The sequence below is a fragment of the Apiospora phragmitis genome (genome assembly GCF_038363925.1).
Source record: "Apiospora phragmitis strain CBS 135458 chromosome Unknown utg000002l:1.0-5516284.0:1.0-5523493.0, whole genome shotgun sequence".
NCBI lineage: Eukaryota > Fungi > Ascomycota > Sordariomycetes > Amphisphaeriales > Apiosporaceae > Apiospora > Apiospora phragmitis.
Window position 1 is genome coordinate 1,020,157 of NW_027117400.1, and position 26,547 is coordinate 1,046,703.

Consider the following 26,547-nt stretch of genomic DNA (forward strand, 5'->3'; position numbering starts at 1 on the left):
TGCGAAAAGGAATGGGCTGGTTCGGCCACAACCACATGCCCGTCGAGGGCCGTGTAAGAATCAATCGCCGGAGACAGGCGCGAACACGGCGCCGCGGAGACAGTGACTGACCTTGGGACATCCAGACGATTCTTATGACGGGCGGTTCCGAGGGGATCGGTCTCAGCGCAGCGCGCATCTTCTCGAGCAAAGGGGCGAATGTGGCCATCGTCTCGAGGAACCAGGCGAAGCTCGATGAGGCCATCAAGCGTACCAAGACGCAAGCGAAGTCGCCCGACACGCAGCGCTTCCACGCCATTGCGGCCGACGTGGCCGAGCCCGGCTACGCCGAGCGGGTGGTCGCCGATGCCACGGCCTGGAACGACGGGCAGCCGCCCGAGATTGTGTGGTGCCTGGCTGGCCTCGCGACGCCCATGCTGTGGACCGAGGAAGAAGCCATGAAGGCTGCTCGCTACAGCAGTAAGCAGTGACGTTCTTCGGTCTAGTATGCTGTGTATTTGCTCACAAAATGTTGCAGTGGATGTCAACTACTTTGGCTCCGCCGAGATGTCCCGCGCCATCATGTGCGCCTGGCTTCTCCCTGGACAGGCTGAACAGGGAGCAAAGCAACCCTCGACCAAGCAATCCCGTCCCGCCGCCAAGCACATCATCTTCACCGGCTCTGTCCTCTCCACTTTCTCCCTGGCCGGCCACGGCACCTACGCGCCGTCCAAGTTCGCAGTCCGCGCCCTCGCCGACGCCCTCGCCATGGAGGTCCGGCTATACCCCGACGTCCCCTATCGAGATGCACCTAGTCCTGCCCAACTCCGTCACCACGGCCGGCTACGAGCGCGAGAACGCGACCAAGCCGCAGGTCACCCAGGAGCTCGAGGGGAAACGACACGGTCCAGAGCGCGGAGGAGGTCGCCAGCCTGTCCATCGCCGGCCTCGAGAAGGGTCGCTACTTCATCACGACGGCATTCGTCGGCGATCTGATGCGGTGGGGCGCCATGGGCAAATCGCCGAGGAACAACTGGTTCATCGACACGTTGATGGCCTCGATCTTACCCTTGATAATGCTATATGTCACCTGGGACATGAAAAAGGTGGTCTCGTCGTGGGTAAAGAAGAACAAACAGTCATAGGGCAATCCGCGTGAAAGAAGCACCTGGAGCCCTAGCAGTTGTTGCCCGGGGGCCACTAGAATCCTTGGGCAATGGCAGCAAGCTGTAAACCTTCCTGTACAATAGACATATAATTAGATGAAAGTATAAATAAGAATGGTAAAAAATGTAATACGATACTAAGTATTGTTTTAATTCGTTTTGTTTTACTATGTAGTCTGTGCGGCGATACTTGATCTTCCCTTTTTGTGACACTTTGTTGCACAAGGTCGGCAGCCGTTGTCCCGACCCGTACCCGTGATTGTCCGCGGAGTAGACCGCACCACCCGTGGAAGACGTCCCTTATGGAATTTCATTCTTCCAGGTATGTCGTGGCCTGGTGCAAATTTGGAAGACTTCCGGTCAAATTAGCCAATATATAGATCCGTTCTGGCCGATGTACTCGCTTGATAATTAACGACAGGGAGAGGTGGATAGCGGACATCATCCTTTACATAGATAATATGCGTAAACGCACCAGTAAGAACGTAAGCGTTTACACGGATATAGGCTCCTGAGACGCCTGAGACTGCATCATGCGGCTAGTATCAGTATTTGTATCTCACTTTGGTTACCGCCTTGCAATCCTGGGCTACCTGGATAGCGGAAGGCCGGTTACTGGCGGCAGCAGCAGCATAATGATCTAGATCGGGCTTCAAAAGTTGGCTTGACGGCGCCACGAACTGCAAAGTCTCCACCCGTTCTGCCGCGCATCACTTCGATATGCCAAGGAACCGGAAAAGTCGAGTTTCTTCTGCTGACCCCGGGACTTGTCGGCTCAGCCATGCCGGGCTAGGTCCGTGTCGAGGTGGGTTTTCATCCGCTTAATTCGTCACGAAATCGGGCCTACACTCAAGTTGGAACACGCCCAATGGTGTCATTCTTCGCATAACTTCTTGTTCATGTTTTGCAGGCTCAACAAGTCTTTTGTCAGTTGACGACTCATGTAATCTTGACGTCATTTCAATCCAAGAGGCCAGCCATGGCGCGACAACACAGCATGTATAGATCCGATCCTGCAATGGGCAGATCAGGAGCAACTACAAAAGCTTATCAGGTGCAGCCTCAAGACCGATCGGGGGTGTTGGCTTACCTCAGCTGGATAGCCAATGCAGTTTACCTGCACTCCCCGGCTATCCGGTCAAGGTAAACAGCCTGCATGTCGGAGAGCTTGATAAGTGGAACCATTGCATCGAACAAACTAGTATAGGTTACAAGTCTCGTATATTCAATGACGTAGGCGTTCCATGATGGAGCTTTTGCAAGTAGTAATGCCTACTGCTCATACTTATAAACATAGCAAGGCCCAGCGATTCTATACACATACCAAATACATATTCCCTTGCTCAAACAAACCTAGTGCAACGAATACAGAAATATACGGGAAGAATACAGAACATCACATCACATCACCTCACATACACACACCACCATGGCCCCACCGCCAGAGCAGCACGAAGCCGCGACGCGGCCCAAGATGGAAAAGCACCAGGACCCGAACCCCATCGAGTACGAGAACTCGGTGTACCAGAAGGGCCTGCAGTACCAGCGCCCGCCCTTTACCTTCAAGCCGCTGGAGTGGGAGGCCCTCGCCGCGGCGCGCATGTCGGCCGAGAGCGCCGGCTACGTGACGGGCAACGCGGGCACGGGCGAGACGGCGCGCAAGAACCGCGAGGCCTTCGGCCGGTGGTCCATCGTGCCCAGGCGCCTCGTGAAGGCCTCGGGCGAGGGCTTCCCCGACCTCTCGGTGACGGGCCTCCGCACCTGCGCCGGCGGCGTGGCGGGCGGGGAGAAGGGCGACAAGCGGTTGCCGTTTCCCATCGCCTGCGCCCCCGTCGGCGTCCAGCGCATCTTCAACCCCGAGGGCGAGGAGGCCGCGGCCGCCGCGGCCGCTAAGTGCCGCGTCCCCTACATCATGAGCACGGCGAGCTCTACTAGTATTGAGGACGTCGCGAAGGCCAACGGCGACGGCGAGCGCTGGTTCCAGCTCTACTGGCCCCCCAACGAGCGGCAAGACACCACCAAATCCATCCTGTACCGCGCGCAGAAGGCCGGTTTCTCGGCGCTCTTCGTGACGCTGGATACGTATATTCTGGGCTGGAGGCCGAGCGATATGGATAACGGGTGAGTGACCAAGTCTTGACTACGACTCAACCATATATGCTGAATCTCCGTCCCCCGTATAGTTATAACCCTTTCCTGAGGTCCGACCAGATCGGCGTCGCCATCGGCATGACGGACCCCGTCTTCCGCGCCAGCTTCAAGGAGAAACACGGCTGCGAGGTCGAGGACGACATGGGCGCGGCCGTGGCCGAGTGGACGCGGACCGTCTTCCCGGGCATGAGCCACACGTGGGAGGACATCAAGTTTCTCCAGGAGCACTGGAAGGGCCCCATCGTGCTGAAGGGCATCCAGACCGTCGAGGACGCGCAGCACGCCGTCGAGGCCGGCGTCCAGGGCATCGTCGTGAGTAACCACGGCGGCCGCCAGACGGACGGCGGCAACAGCTCCCTGGGGGTGCTGCCGCGCATCGTGGACGCCGTGGGCGACCAGCTCGACATCTTCTTCGACTCGGGCATTCGCTGCGGCGCCGATATCGCCAAGGCCCTCGCTTTGGGGGCCAAGTGCTGCCTCATTGGCCGTCCTTACGTTTATGGCCTGGCGCTGGGCGGTGAGGAGGGCGTGGCGCACGTGCTCAAGTCGATGCTGGGTGACTTGGAGCTGACACTGCATTTGGCGGGCATCCCGTCTTCGTCACCGAAGGACCTCAACCGGTCTGTCCTGGTTAAGGAATCCGATCTGTTCTAAAAGCTGTAACATATCTATTGTAAATATACGCCTAATGTAATGAATATCACATATGACCTAAACTTGGTTTATAATATGGCAACAGTAGTCCGGTGTGTATATAATAATAAGCAGTTTATCACCTGTCCAACATTTCTTTCCGAATAAAAAATGCTAGGCCTGATGCTGCGCTTCGACGTGATCGCTGAACATGACGAAATCGAACCCTATCCATGGCCGCCCTAGTCTGACCCCGGAGGACATCCATCAGCTGAACAGCCTTTTGCAGCACAGAAAAGTATCGACTCGGTGGAAGTTTTAACCAACATCGCATGAGCCTCCGGAGCTAGACCGCAGTCCTGGGAGCTGATCCGGATTTTCTGCTACTCAGGTCAAAACAAGCAGAACGGCATCGCGGTTGCCCAGATATCTCCCTACTTTCACAATTAGAGGACTTGCTGTTGGAACCACCGGTGTTGATCCTGTGACCCATCATCACGCTTGGGCTGCTGGCTCGTTATAATATCTTATGCGCCCAGTAAGTGAGGGGGAACGAATTGCGATTTCCCCTTCTAACACGATGATCGTACATGGGATCGGAAGATAAAGGGAATTCGATTCTTGGCAATGGCCTCAACCTCTATTGTCGATATATGTACAACGTCTTGCCTGGCAGCTTCGGCCACGTCCCGTCTCTCCTATGCTTCATCCCATCGAGCCCCAGAATCGACGATACCAATTGAGTGTCGAGAACTCGCTTAAGACTTGGGCTTGTTGGTTTGCCAGACTATATAACTCATCAGTAACAGGTTCCCGGGTATCCGCCTGGCCGGAGGGGTGAAATGACGCACTAGCAATGCCGAAGGGGGCGAAGAAGCCGGTGAACATGTACAGCCAGTATCGGACGGCGAAGAAACGAGTCTTGGTGTTGAAGGGCAGGTTGCTGTAGGGGCCCTCGGCGTAGTGGTAGGGCGACGAGAGGCGGGCTCGGGTCGCGTGGAACATGCGGCGGCTGATCATGTTGGCCGCACGGGGGCTGGCGCGGAGGATCGACTGGGGAGACATCTGGAGAGAGAGAAAGGCCAATTGGTTTTAGTTGAGCTTCAGAATCGTCAATCCGGGGTGTCGCATTACCTTGAGGAACTGTGTTGCACGCGAATGGAGATGTGTGAATGTTGCTGGAGTGAGCTTTGCAGAATGTCGTATGACGGATTGAAGCTCGATGAGGTTTGTCGAAGCTGCGCATAGCCGGTCGGTTCAATGTCGGCCCAATCGCCCCCAAATCCTGTGTACCAAGTACTTCAGGTTCCAGGTTCGTTGGAACTCACTGAACCACCTGCATTGAACAGTATTCCAGTAGGATTCTGCTACCGTTTGCGTACGGAATAACGGCTCGCAGACCGTTTACTACACGCTTAAATTGAAATTAACGCTTTAGATTTTTAATACTATTCCATTTCTTGGTTATACCAGTACATGTTTATGGCATCGACGGACGTTTATTCCAGTGTATGTGGTTGATCTATTGGTTAGTCCGACAACCTTTTTACCGCCTGCCAATCTGGAGCTTGTCAACCTATCCACTGTCCAGTCACCGGGGCCCCACTAGAATAATTTATTTCTGCCACTGATAGCGCTTGCTTGGTGCTGTCACCTCTTTTTTTCCCTTTGGCAGAAGCTGTGATCCGATCCAAGCCTGCCATTTCAGATCGTCAATCGAGTAACAACACCCCCAACCAAACCATTTGTACCATTGTGTGACAGCAGATCTGGTTCGAAAATTTGTCAACCTCTTTCACTACACCAATCGCATTCCTTCCCGCTTCAATGCGATAGAAACTTCCCGACATGGACGACCTCTTCGACGTTTTCGAAGACCAGCCGGCGGCCGCCAGCAACGGCAAGGCCAAGACCGAGATCGACACGTCCTCTCCCAAGAGCGGCAGGCCATCCAAGTCAAAGAAGAACAAGAAGAAGAGAAAGGCCGGTGAACTTGGCAATGGCACCGGCGGCGAGTCTACACGATCGGCTCCCGAGGCCGCTGAGGTAGAGATGGCCGACGCTGCTCCTCCTACCTCCCCGAGGAAGACGCCGACGGTGCAGACGGTGCCGATGGCGATACAGTCATGACTGATGAGCAGGATAGCAAGCGCCGACGCAAGGATGGGGCCGCCGAGGCGCCTGTCATGACGGATAGCTTCGAAACGGCCGAATCGCGAGAACTCGCCGCTGCTGCCGGCTTTGCGCCCGCCGACGAATCCGCCCTGGTCTTGAAGCACAACATTCAGCATCAAGTCGCCCTTCCCCCGGATCTGGACTACGAATACGTCCCTCTTTCCCAACACAAAGCGCCCAAGGAACCAGCCCGCACATGGCCTTTCACCCTTGATCCCTTCCAGCGCCTCTCCATTTCGTCTATTGAACGTGATGAGAGTGTCCTGGTTTCCGCCCATACTAGTGCCGGCAAGACTGTTGTTGCCGAATATGCAATTGCGCACTGTCTGAAGCAAAATACCCGAGTGATCTACACATCCCCCATCAAGGCCCTAAGCAACCAGAAGTATCGCGAGTTCAACGAGGCTTTTGGTGATGTCGGTCTGATGACGGGTGATGTCACCATCAACCCTACTGCTAGTTGTCTTGTCATGACCACGGAAATTCTGCGTTCTATGTTGTACCGCGGCTCGGAGATCATGCGCGAGGTGGCTTGGGTCGTGTTTGACGAAATCCACTACATGCGCGATAAGTCAAGAGGTGTCGTCTGGGAGGAGACCATCATTCTTCTTCCCGATAAGGTTCGATATGTGTTCTTGTCTGCCACCATTCCGAACGCCTTCCAATTTGCCGAGTGGATAGCCAAGATACATAGGCAAGCATGCCACGTTGTTTACACCGATTTCCGTCCTACCCCCCTACAAAACTACTTCTTCCCCGCTGGCGGCAGCGGCATCTTCCTCGTCGTCGATGAGAAGGGTGTTTTCCGGGAGAACAACTTCAACAGGACCATGCAAATGATCCAGGACAAGAAGGGTGAAGACCTCAAGGAGGCAGGCGCCAAGAGCTCAGGAAAGGGCAAGCACAAGAAGCCTATGAAGGGCGGCAAAGATGAGACCAATGCCGATATCCAGAAGATCGTCAAGATGATCATGAACAAGAACTTCAACCCGGTCATCGTCTTCAACTTCAGCAAACGCGAGTGCGAGATGATGGCTCTGTTCGTCTCAAAGTTCAGTTTCAATGACGACAGCGAAAAGCAGATGGTGCGCAAAGTCTTCACCAGTGCTATCGAGTCGCTCTCGGAGGATGACCGCGATTTGCCCCAGATTTCCAATTTGCTTCCGCTCTTGGAGAAGGGTATCGGCGTGCATCATTCAGGTTTACTGCCTATCCTAAAAGAGACTATTGAGATTCTTTTCCAGGAAGGGCTTATTAAGGTGCTCTTTGCTACCGAGACTTTCTCTATTGGTCTGAACATGCCTGCCAAGACCGTAGTATTCACACAAGTTACGAAATGGGATGGCGTGAAGCGCCGACCTCTCACATCGTCTGAATACATTCAGATGTCTGGTCGAGCTGGCCGTCGTGGTCTCGATGAGCGTGGTATTGTTATCATGATGGTTGATGACAAGCTAGAGCCTGAAACTGCCAAGGAAGTTGTTGCTGGCTCGCAGGATCGTCTTAACTCTGCCTTCCACTTGGGTTACAACATGGTCCTCAATTTGCTGCGTATCGAAGCCATCTCGCCTGAGTTCATGTTGGAGAACTGTTTCTACCAGTTCCAGAATAGCGCCAGCGTAGCTGGACTGGAGCAAGATCTCATGAACTTGCAGAAGGAGAAGGACGGAATGGTCATCCCCGATGAAGCAACCATCAAGGATTACTACAGTCTCCGACACCAGATTGAGGCTTATACGAAGGACATGATCCATGTCATTCAGCATCCTACACATTGTTTGGATTATCTCCAACCTGGCCGCATCATCCAGATCCAGAACCCCAAGACTGGGCAAGACTTCGGTTGGGGTGTTGTCGTCAACTTCATTCCTCGCAAATCGCCCAAGTTCGGGGAAAAGGAGTACGAGCCGCAAGAGTCATATTTTGTTGATGTATACCTCCGCCTGGACCCTGATAGCGAGCCGTTTGCCCCCGCTTCCCCAACTTCGCAGCCCTCCAAGGAGATGCCTGATGGCCTAATCACACGTGGCGATAATAGCTCCTGCAGCTTCCAGGTTGTGCCATGCCTGTTCACTTGCATTAAGACCATCAGTCAAATTCGAGTCTTCATGCCCAAGGACGTCAAGAACCGGGAGGACATAGAAGAGGTCCGCGGCTCTGTTCTGAAGTCCCTTACCGAGGTCGAGCGACGATTCCCCGATGGTGTCCCTATTCTTGACCCAATCGAGAACATGGGCATTACTGATGATTCTTTCAAGAAGCTCCTACGAAAGATTGAGGTCCTAGAGGCACGACTGCTTGCCAACCCTCTACATGGCTCACCTTTGCTGCCGGGTCTCTGGGAGCAATACTCGAGAAAGATATCGCTTACTGATCAGATCAAGGCAATCAAGAAGAAGATTGGCAAGGCCCACAGCATCGCCCAGCTCGATGAGTTGAAATCCAGGAAGCGAGTCCTTCGCCGCCTGGACTTCATCAACGATGCGGATGTTGTTCAGATGAAGGCGCGTGTTGCCTGCGAAATCTCGTCCACCGATGGACACGAACTCCTAATTTCCGAGCTACTCTTCGATCGCTTCTTCAACGAGCTTACACCTGAGATGTGCGCTGCCATCCTGAGTGTCTTCATCTTTGAGGAGAAGGTTGAAGCTGCCACGCTCAGAGACGAGCTGCAAAAGCCTTACTCGCAAGTACAAGCCAAGGCTAGGATTATTGCCAAGATTAGTCAAGAGAGCAAGCTGGAGGTAAATGAGGATGAGTACGTCCAGTCTCTCAAGTGGCAGTTGATGGAGACTGTCTATGCCTGGTCTAATGGAAAGCCGTTCTCGGAGATCTGGTAAGTTTTCAATGTCCCTTTACTCTTACTACGAGAAGTGTGATACTGACAAGCTGTAGCAAAATGACGAATGCGTACGAAGGCTCCCTCATCCGTCTGTTCCGCCGCCTTGAAGAGCTTTTGCGCCAAATGGCCCAAGCTGGCAAGGTGATGGGCAGCGAGGAGCTGACGACTAAGTTCGAAGAGAGTCTGGCCAAGATCCGACGTGACATTGTCGCTGCGCAGAGTTTGTACCTGTAAACCAGGCTATTTCATTCTCTTACCACATGAGAAATCCTGGTTATGCATGTTTCATCCTCTGTTGTTCCAGCAGGGCCTACTCAAGGCTTCCTTGAGGGCCTGTTCACGCCTCGTAAGAGGTGTCTGTTGCGCTTGTATCATGGAGTTCAGGATTCTGGAGGGAAAAGAATACCGTTTGCTTGGTGTGGACCAAAGACGAGACAAGAGAGTAATCATCCCGTGAAATGGCGAAAGCGTTGCTCCCACCAGATTAAGCCGTACGGTACAGATCGGGAATAATCTAGTTTGTCCCATTGGCTAATGTCTAGTGGGATAACCGTTTATCCCGCTGGATATGATGGCTAATGGGAAAACTGGCCTGTCGATTATTCACGGGAAGCATTATATAACAAGCAGCGCTTTCGCTATTAAGGGGATATACCTCTTGAGGTGAGTTGTCTCGTGGTCTTCCCGAGTAGTCTATAGGGATTTGCTAGATAGTTGAATTGGCATCGCTGCGGTTGGCAGCGATGCAAAGCCCTTTTGTTGTGTTCTCTTTGCATATGTGATAACCGTGGCCATGTAGTAATGCCACTAACAGGCCTGCCATGCTGTTTAGCTGCTTGCTTTCTACAGTCATGCAGGTTTCGTCGCCCATCGCTGAGCTGCCAGGGTCTTACTGGGCATTGCCAAGTAAGAACGCTCTCTTTGTACACTTTCTGCCCGTCAAGAAGAGTAAGAATATCCGATCCCGGGGTTGCCCCAAAACCCAACGCCAACGCTATGTATAAGCAACGCTTCCAAATCAAGAAAAACCTCCATGAGTTACACCGCCTAAGAACTAACTAATCACCCCAAGCTTTTGCCCAATTGGAAACTCGCTTCATTTGCCACCCGAGATGCTCCTGACGATGCCGATGAGGAAGCTGAAGAAGACGCCGACGCAGACCATAAATTTCCAGCGGTCGCTGTGAATGCCGTGCTGACGCACGAGCCAGCCGAAACTGCCGAGGGGCCACATGAAGCCCGTGATGACACCCCAGACCAGGGCGTCCAAGTGACCGGATAGACCGGCGTTGTTCCCGTTTCCGCCGCCGCCGTCGTCGTCCAGCCCGGACCCGCCGCCCGTGTTGAATGCCGTCGTCGGCATCGCGGCGGCCCCGTTGTCGTCGATCCACGAGTCCTCCATGCGCCGGAACGAGTCGGGCGAGGGCAGCGTGTCGGGCGTGTAGCGCGAGGCGTGGATGCTGCGGAACTGGAGGCGGAGCTGGTTCACCTCGGCCGCGGTGAAGCCGGCGTGGAGGAGGCGGTCGAAGCCGCGCGGCGTGTTTTGTTGGTTTTGGGACGGTTGGCCATTGTTGTTGTTGTTGCCTCCTGTACCGCCGCCACCACCAGGGGTATTGGGCGAATGAGCAGGAGAAGAGCTGGTAGGGCGTAAAAGAGGACTGCTGGGCGGCGCGACGGGCACCAGGGCGGCTTTGGCCTCGGCTTCGAGCTCGGCGTCGGTTAGGGAGTCGCCGATGCTGCAGTTGACGTAGATGCGCTGGGGCGGCGGGGGGCGGTTGGGGATGTTTTTGCCCTTGCCCTTGCTGTTGCCTTTTCCTTTGCTTTGGGTGCCCGTGTCCTTGTCGTCGGTACCACCGCCAGATGCTGCGACCAAAGACTCGTACTCGTCGTAGCGGCTCGGGGGCGCGGGCGGGGGCGCGCGCAGGACGGCGCTGAGGGCGGCGGTGTCGGGCAGGATGCGCCCCCCTTGGATGAAGCGCAGGCGGCGCTGCGAGTTGGGTTCGGCCAGGCGGCCGCGGATCAGGTGCTTAAGGCTGACGACCGTGGTCTGCGCCGGGTGCGGGATCTCGAGGTCCAGGTCCGGGATCGAGGCGCTGAAGCGGATCGTCAGGGCGAGCGGCGGCGGCGGCGGTTGCGTTGACAGTGGTGGCGCCGGTGTAAGATTATTGGGCGATAATGACCCGTTTAGGGCCGCGCTGTTGAGCGACGGCGGCTTGAGGGTGGAGCTCATGGTGTTATGGGAGGGTTGGCGTAGGGATAAGGGTGGCTCGTGAAGAGGGCATTGTTGGTGTTGTGTTCGTTGTTGGTAGGTATTAGTAGGGACTACCCGACTGTTGTAGCGAGTGTAGAGAGTGTAGATCAAATCGCCAGCCCCGGTCGTTTGCTCTTTAACCCCCTGTATTTTTAGTACACGTTCATCACTTTCAGGGACCAAGAACAGTGCTGAGTGGGGCAAGCTTAGCTAAAGCAAGCTTGTCAGCTTGTGCAGGTCGCAACTCGTCAGTTGCCGAAGCCAGTTTATTAGTTGCCTGAGCACCCCCACGCTTGGTTGCAGTCCATTGCGTGCTCTGATCCCGGATCAGACTAATTGGCGTCGATAAGGGAATGTTCAGAATATGACCGATGACGGCTTGCACATTAACTCGGTCGTCTACTCTGATTGGTTCACAAGCAATTGCAAAATATAGAATTCACTTACTACGTATCGTACATAAGTGTGTGTCTGGGCGATAGCTGCTTCTTTCCGCTCGCTCTCTCTCCATGAATCCTCTTAAAAGTGCCGTCTCCATATCTAGAACTCCCACCCGTATCACCCTCTGCTCGACCCCGCAGCGACTAAGACCACTCAACTCGGGTCGACGACGACGTGGATCCTGCTCGACCATGACAACCGGCCTTCCTGCCAAGCTGAAGCCCGCTGCTCGGGTGACGGGCCAGAGACAAGATGTCTGGTTAGTGGTTTTCCTCTGTAATTCTGTGGCGGGCATAATAATGCGAATCATCTGTATTCTAACCCTGCCGCAGGTCCATCATCAACGAAGCCGCGGCCGCCTCGCCCAAGCAGCCCATCGTGAACATGGGCCAGGGCTTCTTCGGCTACAACCCGCCCAACTTCATCCTCAACGCCGCCAAGGCCGCCCTGGACAAGGTGGACTGCAACCAGTACAGCCCCACCAAGGGCCGCCCGCGCCTCAAGAAGGCCATCGCGGACGCCTACGCCCCGTTCTGGGGTCGGCCGCTGAACCCCGACACCGAGGTCACCATCACCACCGGCGCCAACGAGGGCATGCTGAGCGCCTTCATGGCCTTCATCGAGCCCGGCGACGAGGTCATCCTCTTCGAGCCCTTCTTTGACCAGTGAGTTTTCAAAGTCTACTACTATACGTATATGAAAGGCGTGGCTGCATGCTTGTTTTGCTGGAAACCGCCTATACTCACCTGGCGATCCCCTTTTTAGGTATATCTCGAATATCGAGATGCCCGGTAGCAAGATTGTATACGTCCCGTTACACCCTCCCAAGGATGGTCCCACGACCACTTCCTCGGCGTCGAACTGGGCCATCGACTTTGACGAGCTGGAGAAAGCCATAACGCCCAAGACCAAGATGATTGTCTTGAACACACCTCGTATGTTTCCCCCCTATCTATCGCTTTTTCTCCAACTAACTAACTCCCGAAATAATATAGACAACCCCGTCGGCAAGGTCTTCTCCAAGGAGGAGCTCCAGAAGATCGGCGACCTCTGCGTCAAGCACGAGATCATCATCCTGTCGGACGAGGTCTACGACCGCCTCTACTACGTCCCCTTCACCCGCGTCGCCACCCTCTCGCCCGAGATCGAGCGCCTGACCATCACCGTCGGCTCCGCGGGCAAGAACTTCTACGCCACAGGCTGGCGCGTCGGCTGGCTCATGGGGCCCGCGCACCTGATCCAGTACGTCTCCGCCGCGCACACGCGCATCTGCTACAGCTCCGTCTCGCCCCTGCAAGAAGCCTGCGCCGCCGGCTTCGAGCAGGCCGAAGCCGAGGGCTTCTGGGACGAAACCGTGCGGGACATGCGGGCCAAGATCGCCCGCTTCGTCGCCGTCTTCGACGAGCTCGGCCTGCCTGCTCGGACCCCGAGGGCGGCTACTTCGTCATGGTCAACATGCAGAAGGTCCAGGTCCCCGCCGACTACCCCTTCCCGCCCCACGTCGCGAGCCGGCCCCGCGACTTCAAGCTCGCCTGGTTCATGATCCAGGAGATCGGCGTCGCCGCCATCCCGCCCACCGAGTTCTACACCGACGCCAACGCCTGGATCGGCGCTGACTACATGCGCTTCGCCGTCTGCAAGGAGGACGACGTGCTCGAGGCCGCCAAGGAGCGGCTCCGCGGGCTGAAGAAGTACATCAAAGCCTAAGTAGAAGAAGTAGATGATGAATTATGGACTTAATCTAGACAATGATGAGATTTGACTACCACGACAATTGTGTTCTTAAGAGGCTTGCCCCCCCTCTCCTCCCTGATGATCGGTGCTCGATGGCCCGTCTCAGTGGTATGCCATGTAATGTTGCCAGTAAATTACCCCATCACTGACTGTCCACATCTCGCTAGTTACCGCTTTCCCAACCTACAGGCTGTACCGTTATCAAAACGGTCTCCAAAGACGAAGCTCACGTAAATGCTACAACAGGGGTCTTATTTTGTTGCTTTTTAGTTCAGTAGTTATAGCTACATCGCTATTTATTAAGCCATATTTTGCGCTAATGCACTTTCGCTATGCATTCCTCTCTCTCAACTAAGCAGTGCTTACAGTCGGTCTATCTATGTAGTAGTAGCAATAGCAGTAGTATCATTAATCATAGACGATCTCCTCATTCATCTCAGTGGTGGCCTCGAACAGATCCGGGGGTACGGCCCAACCGTGCGTGAGGGCGGCTCGCTTATAAGCCTCGAACGCCTCGCCGATGCCGTAATCCATACGACGGGATTGCACGGCATGGCTATGGCTGCTGCTGAACGTGGCAGGGGCAGTAGTATTCTCCAGCCGTGCCGGTTTCGGATCGGGGTTGGTTATGGCCATGCGGACCTGGACCAGCACCCCTTCCAGGCTGGCGATGGGCGTCCAGCCGTTAGTCGTGAGCAGCTCCATGCACATGGCTCCACCGGCAGTGACGTGCCCTCCGCCGCCCATGGCGAAGGGACAGGAAACGCGGTCGGATCACGCGCACGAACGGCGGGAGTAGGGGAATTCGCGGCCGAATCGCAGCTCCAGTACCACGCTGGTTACTCCAGCCTTTGCCATTCTCTTCGCGAGGGGCATGTCCCTATCAAACGAGTGTAGCTCGACGATCCAGTGGAACATGTTGGTGATTTTGTCGAAATCGATGAACCAGCCAAGTTCATGTATGGGAACCGATGACTGAGTTGCCTGGAGCTTTTGGATCTCCTTCGCGAGGGTCTTCTGTGCCTGCCCGGCCGCGTACGAAGGAGGGCTCAGTTTCGGCAGCGTATCGAGGTCCAGAGAAAAAGGCCGGAAGTCGGTCTTGCTAGTGTCCAGGATGACGGCCAAGCCCTCGGATGACAATGCGGTTGTTGCTGCATTATCATCGACTCCTCTTTCGGTCATGGCAAGGAATGTGCGGTCTTCTTCGTCTTCACCTTCGCTATCGTCCTGATGTCCGAGAGCATCATACTTCAGAGACATCGAAGCCTGCTGCACACCTTTATCCTCGAGAGTTGGAATGGCACCCCGTGGCACAAAGAGTCTACCTGATGTCCCCTTCGCTTCGTTGGCAGAGTCCTGGACGAATTCTGGAACATTCGCCCTCTTTGCTACAGTTGTATTAGAGCCCGCCGATTGTGTTTCAGTCTGAGCTGCCTTCGACGACGGTTCAGGCTGAACAAACAGGCATCTGCACTGGATCCAGTGAACGTGTTGGACTACCATGCAAAAGTTGTTATTGGCCACAAATTGCTCCGGCAAGTTGACGAGCTCGTTGAGGCTGACAGCTGAAGCGATCTTTAAAGCCGAATTTGGCCAGTAAGGCTTTTGTCCAGATCTGGGGTCGTACATGTATGAACGATTTCCTGAGTAGCCAAGACTCGTCATGAAGTCGTGACCAAAGTATACACCATTACCATGGGCCCTGCCGTTATGGACCTGCTCGAAGTTCAGGCCTTGGCGAATGATGCTGTGCCAGTTGCTGAGGGCGCTGCCGTGCCAAGCAAGAATGGTTTTATGTGGCTTGTTCACCTGTTGTAGAGCTTCTTGGAAAAGGACTTCCTTCTCCGGGGAGCCCTGAGCAAATCTGAACTGCAGCCAACCATCCACACCACTAATGTGCTCCTGTTGACGAGCCAGGCCTTTCTCGGGTTCGCCGTCTTCTGTCGGGCACTCATCAACCTGTACAATGTACGATCGGTTGGATGCCACTACCCACCTGAGCAGTTTCGAGGCTGCTGGTGTCAGTCGATCCCACTTCTCAATCTGCTGGGTTGGGTTTGCCGCGAGGTACGACCGCATTGTAGCCACCGAAGGGAGTGTCTCCAGCTGCATGAGAATGGCAGCCGCTTTCCTGTTTTCGTCGAGATCATCGAGGTTCTGGTTATATAGTACCACATGCACATCCGACTGCTCGCCAACCTGCGCGGCTGCATGGGGTAGAACTGAGACAACTACAACCTTCACCGTTGTACCAATAATGTCCTCAACCCAGCCATGGAAAATCGTAGTTCCGGATGCGTCGGTTTGGAGCATTGCCACGATTGCTATCCAGCTTCCCTCCTTAAGTTTGTCCAAATCCTCCGATTTATGTAGCTCCAAGGTTGATGCGTTCCTGTCGAGACGACCCTTGATTGGGTCGACCAACACGACACCATTGACCATAATAGAATCGGCAGATTCTTCTAGCGGCTTTTGCTGGCCAGCGTTCAGAGGATCCAGCCATTTAGCAACACCAGTGTAGGGAGGTATCATATATGACAGAGAGTGCGTGGGCATGCTGTCGCTCTTGAAGATTTTGGGTACTTGAAGGTTGAGGCCTGTAGGAAAGTCACGTACTCCATGACGTGAAGAACCCATGCTTTTGTTAACTCGCAAACCAGCGTAACAGAAGCTGATGAGGAGGTCGACCACATTCGGCTGGTTTCGGATTTCCTGGTTCACACTGGGTCCCAGCCCCATGCTCATGTACTGGAAAAGGCAGAGGGAATTGCCACAAACATACGGCTTCAGTGCCTCGAAATTGCCCTCAACCTGTTGATGACACACCATACAATAATCTGTACACCGGACGAAATAGCGCATGGCGAACTGGGCGGCGATAAGTGGAAGAGATAGCTCCTGTTCGCTCTTAAAGTGGTCCTTTGCAATAAATGCCGGAAGTTTCATGTGGTCAACGTCGTGGCTTGGTGTCTCCGACGAACTTATACCGGACATGTTAGAGCTTGACTTTCCTGACACCATATTGCGAGACATATTTGCGAGTTCTTTATTTGCTTGGTCCCAGCTTAAGCCCAGATCTTGTCGAAGCTTGAGTAAGGGAACAAAGTCGGCATCCATGAAGGCGTCGATGGACTGTCCGATGCCAAGGAGGCTCAACTCGGACAGAGTCGACTCAGTCTCATCGGAGGAATCGGTGGCCTTGCTTCTGGTAGTAATATCAGAGTGAAAGGCTTTGAGGGCATGGTGTAGACTCGGCTTGTAGCGGCGGTACTTGCGCAAACAAAATTTCATATTCGACAGTCCAGCCCCTTGATGATAGGCCTCCTCCAGCGTGGTGTAATGTCGATCATACCGAATTAAGAGGACAATGTAGTCATCAAGGGTAATATTCCATGCCTCAAGAGTCTCGCTGGATAGACATAGCTTGTCGACACGGACAGACAGTGAAACGATATTGTTTTCAACCGTTTCCTCGAAGCCACAGAGTACGCCCACTTTGAATCCCGCAGCACGCGCAGTACGGAAGTCGCGGCGAATGCGACCAACAACCTCCTGCCCGACCTTGGCGGTTACGTATGTAGACGTTTGGCGGTCTTCATTGCTACCAAGACCGAAAACTTCGTCTTCATCATCTTCATCGGTGCAATAGTCGAAACCTCCAAATTCACTGCCCGACTCACTTCCGTTATCAATGTCAGTCATGAACTGGTCTCCACCGTTCTCATCAGGTTGAGTACCGGCGGCCGCTGGCCCCCCTGCAAGAGCAGATATGAAGCCTTGTGAGAGCGCGGCGAGGGCTTCTTGGACTCGGAGACCTGAAGACTGAATGAAGAAGCTGTCGAGTGGCTCTACAAGGGCACCAGGGATCTCGGTGATTGCATATGCCAGGAAAGAGTGCTCTGCCGGATAGCTTGACCATTCGTTAGGCACCACCTGTACTTCCACATGATCTAGCCGTGCCAGAAGGGGGTGGCTGAACGTGAATGCGAATTGACCTTCCGCATCAGCTTTCGAGATGGCGGAAATACCGACTATGTCTTTACCAGAGGCCGACTCTAAGTCGGCTTGGTATTTGGGTCGTAGTCTCTCATGCTTGCTGACTTGCTGGCGTAACCAGGGACGACCTGGTCATAAATAAAAAACTGCTCCAGAAGAGTGGTCATCAGCAAGAAGAAACGAGTCCGGTATGGGACAGAGGTTATAGAAAATAAATCCAGTCAACTGCGAAAGGCATTGAAGTTATTGCCTACTGATCTTGATGTTCCCACCTTTAGGCGTAAGGTCGCGAAGATTCCTGATACCTGAGGTGGTACTCAAAAAGAGGAATGAGGACCTGGGGAGTCCAGTCTTGACTACTGCCGCCTTTTCAGAGGCTCAGGATAACCGGAGATGTGTGGTGCAAAGAGAGACGTTGTTTTGCTTACCTCGTGAGGCTGAAAGTCAAACATGCGAACCAACAGCGCGATGTTTCTTATGGTCACCAAAGGACGCCACAACCTTTGAGAGAATATTCCTAGGACGGCTTGGCGACGCAATAACGTGCTCACCAATGACTTTCTCCATGGATGTATTTCTTTTCGAAAGGTCTCTTTGTTGGACCGACCACTGCTGCGAAGAAGCAGGACAGTGTTTGCGTGAGGTTGCCGGCCACTTTGTAAACAATGCCTACTTTAGTTAGGTGTGCGTTACCTGACATTGATTAGTCTTTGGAATAGCTGGTTGTTCAGGCTCCATGCAGTGTGGCACACCAACTGGAATACACAAGAGGTCTGGATGCGTTGGTCGAGTCAACAGTTGGCTGGATCCGCGGTGTCGCTTCTGTGAAATGTAGGAAGATGTGATGTGATACTGTGAATATGGAAAAATCACCCAATCACAATAGGCACCAATTGGGTCATTGAACCGAACAACAGCACACCTAAATCAAACTGAGGTACATATAGGACAATAACAGGACACAAAGGTTACATTCGATATTAGATCTGAATTATGAGTGTAGAATAATGGTCATCTAAACCTGGGCAGTACCTAGTCAATCAAGCCACTGCCCTGCTGCCTGGAGGTGTTGACTCTAGCAGGCAACACTGCGCCCTTACAATCTTGAATGGAGGTCTCATGTAAGTGGTTAAGCAAAGCATGGAGCTTTGGTACCTACAAAGTACTTATATACCACGGTCCTCACCTGCATGGAGAATCTTCCCAGAATTTCAGGAATAAAGATAGAATAAATTTGAACTATTTCAATATTATTGCCTAGAGCTCGTCCCCTATACAATGTATAATCGTATAAGATCACTTGTGTTCTTCCCATATCGTACCTATGTTAGGCAAGTACTTTTCTATTTCGAGAACGGAAGATGGTAGTTGATGGACATCAGCTAACCCAAGTACAGGTGCGGATACAGGGGGGGTGACTCAACCGGTATGCGGGCTTGGAGGGGTGCTCAGCTCCCTAGCACTGATCGTAGTGGGGGCACGATATTCTGGGAACAATGCAATGTAACAGACCTCAAGCTGGCCTCCAAGCCCACTCCTTCCAAACCCACCTCATACATTCTGTACCTAATACTTTCGCTTTCAAGATGAGGCGCCGACAGAACAGCTCTCTGAGCTCAACCTCGGCTCGGGGCCTTCCTCATCATATACGCCAGCAATCCAAAGCAGTTCAGCCAATCGAAGCCAAATCACCACACGTGTCCGACTCCTTCCTCCAGAGCTTCCTGTCTCCATCGTTCGATCCCGCCAGCTATCTCAACGCCTCCCTGCCACCGCTACAGGCACATGTCTCTTCGGTGTCGTCGAGCCCAGAGGGCGCCGTGCCCCTTTCCGAATTATCGTCACAAGCCCAGACGCTGCTGTCCCAATTGAATGCGCAGACCACGCGCCTGACCAATACGCTCACCCAGCTCACCGACGATATCCTGAGGAGCGGCAGTCGCTTGGCATACGAGGTTGAGTTGCTTCGCGGAGAGACGCTGAGTCTTTCCGAGGCTTTGTCCGACGGCCTGCAAGACGACGTGACCAAGTTCGTCCCCAATGGGCTCCAGGGTCAGCTGGAAAGCAAGAAGAGCACGACGGACGATGCCGTCCAGCACCGGTCCTCGGTCGTAGGGACGCCCGCGCCAACCGATACCAGGCCCAAGAGCGCGACGATGGAAGACCCGGAGTACATTTCACAGCTCCAAACCCTAACCCTGGTGCGCTCGCGTCTCGACTCGGTGATCAAGACCTTTGGCGACGCCATGGAATTCGTGTTCCCCCATCCGAGCTTTCTGTTACGTCTGGCTTCCTCTCCGTATCGGCTCCAGAAGCCGGAGGTCACGATCACAGCACGGAGGAGAAGGGGCAGCAGGTGCTCAAGCAGTTCAAGGAGGACATTATCACCCTGCTATCTACCAGCAAAGATCCCGTGGCCGGCATAGAGAAGGCTGCCCAGAGAATCGAGGAGCTCAAGGAACTGTTGGTCGTATGGAACGGAACGGCCGAGGAGAAGGGTCGGACCAAGTTTATCGACACCCTTGCCAAACTGGTAGAAGACAGACACAAGGAACTTTTAGAACAGAACAGCAAGCGGGAACCGGAAGCGGCACCGCGGGAAAAGCTCAGAAGGAAACGTGGAAAACAAGCCCCTCGGGGGCTATGGCCTCATGAGTCAACTACAGAAGCTGAGGGGCGGGTTATGATGCATGAGGCTCGTACGATGTATGTGCTATCCCTACCTGTGAGTGGGATCATATGCTCGGCGTCCAAAACCAGTGTTAAAGAGTACACATCCCACCATGGCGAAGTAGAATATGGGCAGGACGGCGCCATTTGCTGCTATTTCCGCCATGGTCGTACGCGGAGCCCGAGAATGCAGGCCGGACAGCTGATAACTTACATAATCGCAACACCAGCATCGCGGCGTTGGCTCCCATCTACACCCCCAATTCGAGCCACAAAGGCCAATATACTAGTTTGCGTATCTACAGCTCATCCTGCCATAGTCCTTGCCATTGTCCTTGTCATTTTGCTTCAGACCAGATGTCTAGTTCATGATGGGCGGGATTAACAATGCAGTTGGCCAACAGGAATCTAAGGGACAGAGTCCAATAATGTCACCGGTACTGACCCAGCGGCACGTTGCCTTTGTATCCTCTTGCCTTCTTCTGGTGCCCACAACACGACCATTGGTAGTGGCCTTGGCCCATCACTTCTTCTGGCTACCAATTTTGCGCGAGCACATGATTACTCTTCAAGGCCAGAGTGCGTTGAACAGTTGCGCCACGGTGGAATTTACCCTTATCAGCGGATTACGCCATTTCATGATAGGCGAAACCAATCTTCCTAACCAGATGGTCGGTCTAATTGGCAGCGCCGAGTGCCTTGCTTCATGCACACAGAGGAGAGGGGTCGGAATGGCTCGATGAAACCACAATTCCTCGATGCGGGGAGGTTGTTTGCGAACGTGAAATAAGTAAGCTTACCTACCTCAAGTGGTTTCTTGGAATATCCCAATGGGTGCATCATGAGGTTCTTCCCTTCACTTCCCAATGCTCCATGCTCCTCCCTGTTATTCATTACCACGTGTAGCTTTTGGGAACACTGATGATGGAGTCGATATCGCAAAGACTCCAAGTGGTCGCCCACGCGGACCTGTCGACTACATTGTTCACCGCGGCACTCGTAGGGCTTTTGTCCCATATTCCAATCCGCTCGTATGAGTTTGAGAGGGTCGTGCTCCAATTCCTAGCTGGTTGTGTTTTGTGTTTCTTAGAACTCGGCGGTCTATATGTTTATACCGGCCAATGCGGCAGCCTCTATGCTGCCCTTGCCCGATCTTTGCTCATTCAGGCCGTATTCCATGCAAGCCTCCTCGCCAGTATCGCCGTGTACCGGCTGGGCTTCCACCGGTGCCGTCACATTCCCGGCCCCGTGGGGGCGAAGCTCTCGCGGTTCTACGTTGTGTACCTGGCTTCCAAGAAGGTGCAGTTCCACAAGGAACTCTTGCAGATGCATGAGAAGTACGGCGATTTTGTTCGGACCGGTACGTGCCATGCCTGCCTTCTGAGGAAAGGAACAAAAGGGGGAGGATGGAAAACCATTGACACATGTGGCATCAAACCATAGGTCCCAGAGAAGTGTCTGTCTTTCGCAAGGCAGCCGTAAATGCCATCCTTGGACCCAATTCGAAGTGTAGAAAGTCGACATGGTATTCACAGTTCGGATTCGACCCGACCAAGGTTTCGCTTCACTTGTGCCGCGATCACATCATGCACAGACGAAGGCGGCGAGCTTGGGATAGGGGATTATCCATCAAAGGTAAATTCTGGATTGGGAACCTGTCTATTCCTTCTTCTTCCTCTCCATTTGTATCCCTACATCACCAGATCGGAGCGAGCCGAGCGAGGAAATTGAATTCAATGTCCTGACGTGTGGCTGCTACTATAACTAGCACTTGCAACCTACGTCCCCCGAATCAAATCCCACGCCGACCTACTGTCCCAGCGCCTGCGGGAGCGTTCGGGCCGCCCCGTCGACGCGACACAGTGGGCCATGTTCTTCGGCTTCGACATGATCGGTGACGTGGGTTACGGCCGGAGCTTCGACCAGCTCGTCGACCTCGCGGAACACCCCGCCGTCCTGCCCATCCACGAGCACATCATCGAGCTGGGCATCCTGGGCAACGTACCCTGGTTCTCGCACCTCCTGAGCTTCGTCCCCGGCGGCGCCGCGGCCTTGGCTGCCACCTTCGATTTCTGCCAGAACCAGCGACGCACGAAGCAGAAGGTCGGTTTCTATTTTGGCTACTTCCTACTTAACCAAGTGATTCACTCACCTACTCCTTTTACTGTCAAAGGAAAGGTGTATTTGTTTTCCCCCTCTTTGAGGTAGCTGACACGGTAGAAACTAGACGTGGAGCAATGATGAATATCCGAGAGATATCGTCTCGTGGCTACTCAAAGCCATGTCCGAGCATAATGGCACCGGGCCACCATCGATAGCTGCCCTGGATGATGATACACGACTGCTTCTCCTCGCTGGAAGGTGTGTACTTCATACCTATATAAACTGATACAAACTTTAGAGACAACTAGTCAGCTTACGAAACTAACCCTCGTTAATTGTAGTGAAACCACGTCCTCGGCTCTCTCCAACGCCCTCTTCTTCCTTGCCCGATACCCCGAGAAGCAAGAGAAACTGCGCGCGGCGCTACTACTACCACTACCCAAAAGCTCGGACACTACTACTGCTTCTTCTGCTGCTGCTGCTGCTGCCAACTGGAGCTACGAGGCGGTCTTAGGCGTCAAGTACCTCGACCACTTCATCAGCGAGACCCTGCGACTCAAGCCGTCCTTGTTCCTGAGCGGGCGCTACGAGACGCCCCCCGAGGGCATGCAGGTCGACGAGGTCCGCATCCCGGGCCGCGTCGTCGTGACGGCGCCGCTCGTCTGGCTGCAGCGCGACCCCCGGTACTGGCAGCGGCCGGACGAGTTCCTGCCGGAGCGGTGGGGGGGACGACCGCCGAGCGGAGATGGGGACGGATGGTTCGCCTTACTTCCCCTTTTCTTGGTAAGCCATTGATTTGGTAACTTAAACGGCCCCTTCCATTTCCCGTTTCTATGCCTCTTTAGGTACTTACTTTGTAGTACCATTGATGTGTCTCATACATCTGCTAATGGCCTGGGGGAATTCCCCCTGAAAATAGGGGCATTCAGCTGTCCTGGGAAGAACCTCGCTCTCATGACCCTGAGGATCGCGCTTTCCGTCATTCTCCAAAATTTCAAAGTAGACTTCGCTCCTGGGGAGACGGGTGTCGAGTTTGACAATGAGGCCAAGGACACATTCACAACGACGCTTCCACCGCTCAAGTTGCAGTTCACACAGCTCCAGGCTGGGTGAATGAATTATCCACGTTACGAAGCTATAGCCGGGTCGACGCCATCCTGCTTACTATAGGTAGAGAAATGTCCTGAGTGGTTGTTTTCTGTGATACTTTCTATTCGGGAGTAAGGGTATAAGCTCCGTCGTGATTCCGGAAAAGCCATCTGATTGTTCCATGGCATCAGACTTTATGAGCCTACCTATGTCAAGAATGAAAATCATTGGCACACTCGCTAATTATACTATCACAGGGTACCAAGAGGATTGGCGAACCCCATCTGTCGTCCTGCTTTATCCTGAATACTGTTCTGCTGGTCTAGGCAGGGCAATAAACATCACCAGAATATGTGATAGCCTAGCAAAGATATTTTTCATGTGCCTTATAGATGTTCTAATTCACTTATTCGTCGCCTCTCTTGCACCATTCCGTCGTGTTTGCCTCGTATATCCGTTGACCTTTTCATGGCCTCTGTTCACCTTGCCATTACAAACCAACTATGACTTGACTTACACATTGCCTTCAGACGATTTAATATGCGCTGTGGATTTGTTAATCGCCTCCCAAGATCTCATCACCAACTAATTGTTCACTCAAATCCTGCCTAATAAAATCCCAAATTCCGGCATGGTCGTCTGATCGGTTTTCTCAACAACGCGCTACGCGTCACCGGAGTTCATCTTGCCTCAAGCAAGCCCAACCTGGCTCAGTCCTTAGCGTCTCTAGATGCCAACCGCCTCCGGACTGGACTCTACAAGAAAACTTCATTTTGCTTGAGGCTTTCCGAAAGAAACAGCAGAGCTCTTGACCAAATCACCAAATACATAAAGACCGGCTCTGTTGGGCTGGACTGTCGACAATGTCGGACCCAAAGGACTTACAGCACGCCATAGGCAATGTAAACACCACCACCACCCCGTCACCGAAGCGCGTCAAGCCCAACTATTTTGCTTCTTCTTGTTCTTCTGCCTCAAACAATATCCAGTTGATGCCAGAGAGTCGCAAGAACAATCGCCGCAAGAAACAGGAGAATAACATCCTCGCAGAAATCTTGGCAACCGACATAATAGCCAAAGATACGCTAGAGTTTCTCATGGGAGAGAAGGAAGACATCCGCCACCTCGCTTATAACGATGTCATCACCCAACAACAATATGAGCTCAACGATGCCCCGGAAGTCTCGACTACAGCAGGCGATTATCTGCTGAGCAAGCAGGTCACCGAGGCCGATCTGCAGGAGGTTCGAGGCAAGCTTGCCGAGCTAGAGGCGACACTGCAGGATATCCCTTGGCGCAAGGACAACAGAACATCGACACTGCCACCAAATGTCAGCTCGACTATCTTCTCGTCGAGCGCGTAGTGCTGGTGGGCATGATTGAGAGCGGCGAGGAGTGGCTCGAGTACATTGAGCACGGGGGCGGCCCTCTGCAGGCGGCCTAGAATGCTCGCTTCCAGAACGGCGCAGCCGTGGTGGTGGAGGATGTGGACCTCGGCGCCGAGATGCCGTGGGTCGGCTGGATGGGGGAGGAGGTTGCGACGTACAACTCGCACCAGGAGGAGGCGTGGACCACGTTGGACGTACCTCTCGGCGAAGACCACATCGCCAAGTATGGACCCGGCAACGGGGAAATGCGTTACTATGAGAAGCGAATCTGGTGAAGAGGGCGCAAGCAAGCAATGCAAGATAGAAGTGGGCTCGTGTGGTGGGGAGGCGGAAGGAGGTCCCCTTAATTACACGCACCACGGGAACCACAGGTGCTGCGACAACATACGGCAAACGGCAAGGACGGAGTGTAATAAAGGGCAAGGTCTGGAAGCGCTTGATCGTAGCGTACGATGGTATCCATATTTCCTAGGCGCAACAAAGGGCCGGTAATGAGTTTATAGACAGATGCTTCCGATATTACACAATTCCTGTGCCTCTTGTTGATAATCTGAAATAACACGTGCTTTGCTAACTCGTCAATACAGTATTTTTAATTGGATACAAGGGAATACCAAGCAACATCAAGACAGCCAAGACACCTGGTCCTGGGCAAAGCTAGGTACTTACTTACCTACTTATTGAGTTTTATCTGCCCCTGGCCGCAACTTCTCCACCGTCGCCCGTGAGAAGGTATTCAGAGAAACTTTAAAAAGAAGAGAGAAATATAAGGAAGAGACCCGCAGCACTGAGGTACTTCTATATATTTTTCCTCCTTACGACAACCCATTCTTATTGCAGGTGCTTCCACATACACTTATAATGCACTCTCCTGCCCCTACCGCCGTCGCCGGCGACGTCGATTGGGTCTTCGTCAACCACATGTCGGCCGCCGCCGACAACGTTACGGACGCTTTGGACAAAATCGCATACAACCTGAGACAGTTATACGGTCGCCGGAGAACTCGAAGCCACCTAAAACCTCGCCGCCGGTCTTAATTCGTTCGTTGGCAGGCTGGAGGCTGCGCGCACCGGCGGCGGCAGTATCAAAAGACCCTACGACGAAGAAAATGCGATAATTCGTGATGAAGCCGCCACCAAAGACACGCTCTCACACATCACGTTCGAGCCTTGGGAGGTGAGGGATCGGAAGGAGGAGTCCCTGCTGGACTTTTGGTCAGACCTGAGATTCATCGCACTGTGGCTCGTTTTTTGTCTCCTTATGTGGCTCACTATGGAATTGCTTTTCGTCCTGGTGAGTTTCCCAGGACTGCTGCGGTCCAGAAGGCCAAGGAGGATATGTGGCTGATCGAATACTATCTCTAGGAATGTGAGGTATTCCATAGCGCATCAATGTGCTTTGACTATGTGCCTCCTTGGCATTGGGTTTGGTAGTAGGGTCAAGCTATCAGGGCGTTCGGTAACGGGATGGGCTGGTTTTTTAATGTCATGCATGAGTGGAAAGAGCCAAAGGGCAGGCGGGTGAGGCGAAAAGCTGGAGTACTGTTAGTGTTCCCGATATCAATAGAATATTATTTTTACAAGAAGGGAGTTGATTTCTCGACATGATCTTACTGATATTTTATTTGGAAGAACAATATGATGGTAGGAGGGCCGAACCGAGACAATACTCGAACAATTACAAGCATATAATTTCAGGTTCATTGTAAGGGCTGATGGGAAGAACGTATGGAGAGCATACCAGACAGAATGATCCCAGCTTCTATATAAAGTGCCACCTTTAAATGTTGACAAGTTAATAAAGAAAGAGAAGCCCATCCATTTGATTGGTGTACTAGTTGGGTTTCCGGACATCTCTCGTTACCTGTTTGGAATACACCATATTGCGACGGGCCAATCAGGTGTTGTAGATTCAGCACCCCCACCCTT

General features: G+C 53.4%; 12 protein-coding genes across 12 annotated transcripts; 8 read left to right on the top strand and 4 right to left on the bottom strand.

Annotated features, from left to right (window-relative positions):
• Positions 1–11: 11 nt before the first annotated feature.
• Positions 12–1,124, top strand: PG994_001154 (3-ketodihydrosphingosine reductase; the record flags this gene model as incomplete). The annotated part of the gene is made up of 5 exons (XM_066852563.1): positions 12–53; positions 126–459; positions 518–753; positions 785–853; positions 891–1,124. The coding sequence occupies 5 exons, from the start codon at positions 12–14 to the stop codon at positions 1,122–1,124; spliced, it is 915 nt and encodes a 304-aa protein (XP_066720704.1).
• Positions 1,125–2,574: 1,450 nt separating this feature from the next.
• On the top strand, positions 2,575–3,950 carry PG994_001155 (FMN dependent dehydrogenase; the record flags this gene model as incomplete). The annotated part of the gene is made up of 2 exons (XM_066852564.1): positions 2,575–3,266; positions 3,329–3,950. The coding sequence occupies 2 exons, from the start codon at positions 2,575–2,577 to the stop codon at positions 3,948–3,950; spliced, it is 1,314 nt and encodes a 437-aa protein (XP_066720705.1).
• Positions 3,951–4,687: 737 nt separating this feature from the next.
• Positions 4,688–4,994, bottom strand: PG994_001156 (cytochrome-c oxidase chain VIIc; the record flags this gene model as incomplete). The annotated part of the gene is made up of 2 exons (XM_066852565.1): positions 4,688–4,716; positions 4,781–4,994. 2 exons carry the CDS (start codon positions 4,992–4,994, stop codon positions 4,688–4,690), a joined length of 243 nt encoding a protein of 80 aa, XP_066720706.1.
• A 783-nt stretch (positions 4,995–5,777) lies between these two features.
• PG994_001157 (uncharacterized protein) lies at positions 5,778–9,180 on the top strand (the record flags this gene model as incomplete). The annotated part of the gene is made up of 3 exons (XM_066852566.1): positions 5,778–5,975; positions 6,014–8,940; positions 9,000–9,180. The coding sequence occupies 3 exons, from the start codon at positions 5,778–5,780 to the stop codon at positions 9,178–9,180; spliced, it is 3,306 nt and encodes a 1,101-aa protein (XP_066720707.1).
• An 862-nt stretch (positions 9,181–10,042) lies between these two features.
• On the bottom strand, positions 10,043–11,176 carry PG994_001158 (uncharacterized protein; the record flags this gene model as incomplete). Its single annotated transcript, XM_066852567.1, has 1 exon — positions 10,043–11,176. One exon carries the CDS (start codon positions 11,174–11,176, stop codon positions 10,043–10,045), a length of 1,134 nt encoding a protein of 377 aa, XP_066720708.1.
• A 653-nt stretch (positions 11,177–11,829) lies between these two features.
• Positions 11,830–13,345, top strand: PG994_001159 (Aspartate/tyrosine/aromatic aminotransferase; the record flags this gene model as incomplete). The annotated part of the gene is made up of 5 exons (XM_066852568.1): positions 11,830–11,897; positions 11,971–12,303; positions 12,404–12,573; positions 12,634–13,031; positions 13,070–13,345. The coding sequence occupies 5 exons, from the start codon at positions 11,830–11,832 to the stop codon at positions 13,343–13,345; spliced, it is 1,245 nt and encodes a 414-aa protein (XP_066720709.1).
• A 435-nt stretch (positions 13,346–13,780) lies between these two features.
• PG994_001160 (uncharacterized protein) lies at positions 13,781–14,119 on the bottom strand (the record flags this gene model as incomplete). The annotated part of the gene is made up of 1 exon (XM_066852569.1): positions 13,781–14,119. One exon carries the CDS (start codon positions 14,117–14,119, stop codon positions 13,781–13,783), a length of 339 nt encoding a protein of 112 aa, XP_066720710.1.
• Positions 14,120–14,146: 27 nt separating this feature from the next.
• On the bottom strand, positions 14,147–17,935 carry PG994_001161 (uncharacterized protein; the record flags this gene model as incomplete). Its single annotated transcript, XM_066852570.1, has 2 exons — positions 14,147–17,496; positions 17,827–17,935. The coding sequence occupies 2 exons, from the start codon at positions 17,933–17,935 to the stop codon at positions 14,147–14,149; spliced, it is 3,459 nt and encodes a 1,152-aa protein (XP_066720711.1).
• Positions 17,936–18,954: 1,019 nt separating this feature from the next.
• Positions 18,955–20,023, top strand: PG994_001162 (uncharacterized protein; the record flags this gene model as incomplete). Its single annotated transcript, XM_066852571.1, has 3 exons — positions 18,955–19,651; positions 19,681–19,901; positions 19,940–20,023. 3 exons carry the CDS (start codon positions 18,955–18,957, stop codon positions 20,021–20,023), a joined length of 1,002 nt encoding a protein of 333 aa, XP_066720712.1.
• Positions 20,024–20,962: 939 nt separating this feature from the next.
• On the top strand, positions 20,963–23,254 carry PG994_001163 (uncharacterized protein; the record flags this gene model as incomplete). The annotated part of the gene is made up of 6 exons (XM_066852572.1): positions 20,963–21,398; positions 21,482–21,673; positions 21,807–22,141; positions 22,266–22,399; positions 22,483–22,899; positions 23,002–23,254. The coding sequence occupies 6 exons, from the start codon at positions 20,963–20,965 to the stop codon at positions 23,252–23,254; spliced, it is 1,767 nt and encodes a 588-aa protein (XP_066720713.1).
• Positions 23,255–24,093: 839 nt separating this feature from the next.
• PG994_001164 (uncharacterized protein) lies at positions 24,094–24,594 on the top strand (the record flags this gene model as incomplete). Its single annotated transcript, XM_066852573.1, has 1 exon — positions 24,094–24,594. The coding sequence occupies one exon, from the start codon at positions 24,094–24,096 to the stop codon at positions 24,592–24,594; it is 501 nt and encodes a 166-aa protein (XP_066720714.1).
• Positions 24,595–25,479: 885 nt separating this feature from the next.
• Positions 25,480–25,983, top strand: PG994_001165 (uncharacterized protein; the record flags this gene model as incomplete). Its single annotated transcript, XM_066852574.1, has 3 exons — positions 25,480–25,601; positions 25,672–25,833; positions 25,926–25,983. 3 exons carry the CDS (start codon positions 25,480–25,482, stop codon positions 25,981–25,983), a joined length of 342 nt encoding a protein of 113 aa, XP_066720715.1.
• Positions 25,984–26,547: the final 564 nt, after the last annotated feature.